General features: G+C 75.8%; 1 protein-coding gene across 1 annotated transcript in view; it reads right to left on the bottom strand.

Moving 5' to 3' along the window:
* SS18L1 (synovial sarcoma translocation gene on chromosome 18-like 1) overlaps positions 1-878 on the bottom strand; it is a 2027-nt gene extending 1149 nt beyond the window's left edge. The window contains exon 1 of the mRNA XM_012728181.1: positions 551-878. Coding sequence (XP_012583635.1) covers positions 551-716 — 166 coding nt within the window. The 5' untranslated portion in view covers positions 717-878. The remainder of the gene's footprint in view (positions 1-550) is intronic.
* Positions 879-910: the final 32 nt, after the last annotated feature.

Genomic DNA, 910 nt, shown 5'->3' with positions numbered 1-910 from the left:
CGGTGAAGACGCTGTCCTCGTGCATGGCCAGCGCCGGCGAGCGGCAGGGGAAGCTGCCTGGGGGGGCGGGGCGTGGGCACGTGGGGAGTCGCCCGGGCCCCGGCCGCCAGGCTCGGCAGACGTGCACGGGGCCGGCTGCGGCCATTCCGGGAGGGCACTCTCGGCTGACCCGTCCCCAAGAGGAGGAGAGGGGGCCCACGGCAGACGCCGGCAGTGGGGCCGCGTGGCAGGCACCGGGGAAGGGGGACGCCCAGGCAGGGACAAGGGTCAGCGGCCTGGCTGGAGGGAGGGGCCAGCCAGGCCCGCGTGTGGGTCAGGACCGCGCAGCTGCGGGCAGCCCTCCCCTCGGGCCGGGCCAGAGCCCTGCACAAGTGGCCAGGACTGGCCTGCGGCCGCCCTGCAGCGGGCACCTGCAGCGGCACCAGAGGCCGGGACGAGCCCGAGGACGCCCTGTGGGGACCCCGTGGCCTGGGTCGGAGGACACGCGGACAGCAGGGGCCGGCCGCTGGGACAGGAGGCCGTTCCTGAGGCGCCCCGGGCCGGCCCTTACCGTAGCCCTGCTGCTGCCCGGGGTAGCTCTGCTGGTTGGGGTACTGCTGCTGGTACCCCGCCTGCTGCTGGGCCGTGCCCTGCTGGTACCCCGCCTGCTGCTGGCTGTACTGCGAGTTCCCTGCTGAGAGAAGCAGCCCTGGCTGCGGCCGCCACCCCCCGCACATGGCCACGGAGGCCCAGCCCCGGCCAGTCCACGGCGCAGGCGTGCGGGAAGGACGTGTGGACCCCGGTCAGCAGGGTTCCGGGAGGGCAGCGAGGCCGCCGCGAGCAGCATCGGCCCGGCGCGGCTGGGTCCCCAGCCTCACAGCTCAGCCTAGAGGTTCCTCGGCCGGCGAGCGGCCCGGGAGGACCACGCCAC

The sequence above is a fragment of the Condylura cristata genome, unplaced genomic scaffold (assembly GCF_000260355.1).
Source record: "Condylura cristata isolate star-nosed mole 26May11 unplaced genomic scaffold, ConCri1.0 scaffold00022, whole genome shotgun sequence".
In the NCBI taxonomy this organism is placed as follows: domain Eukaryota; kingdom Metazoa; phylum Chordata; class Mammalia; order Eulipotyphla; family Talpidae; genus Condylura; species Condylura cristata.
Note: the sequence above shows the minus strand (reverse complement) of the source record. Positions and strands in the feature narration are given on the sequence as shown.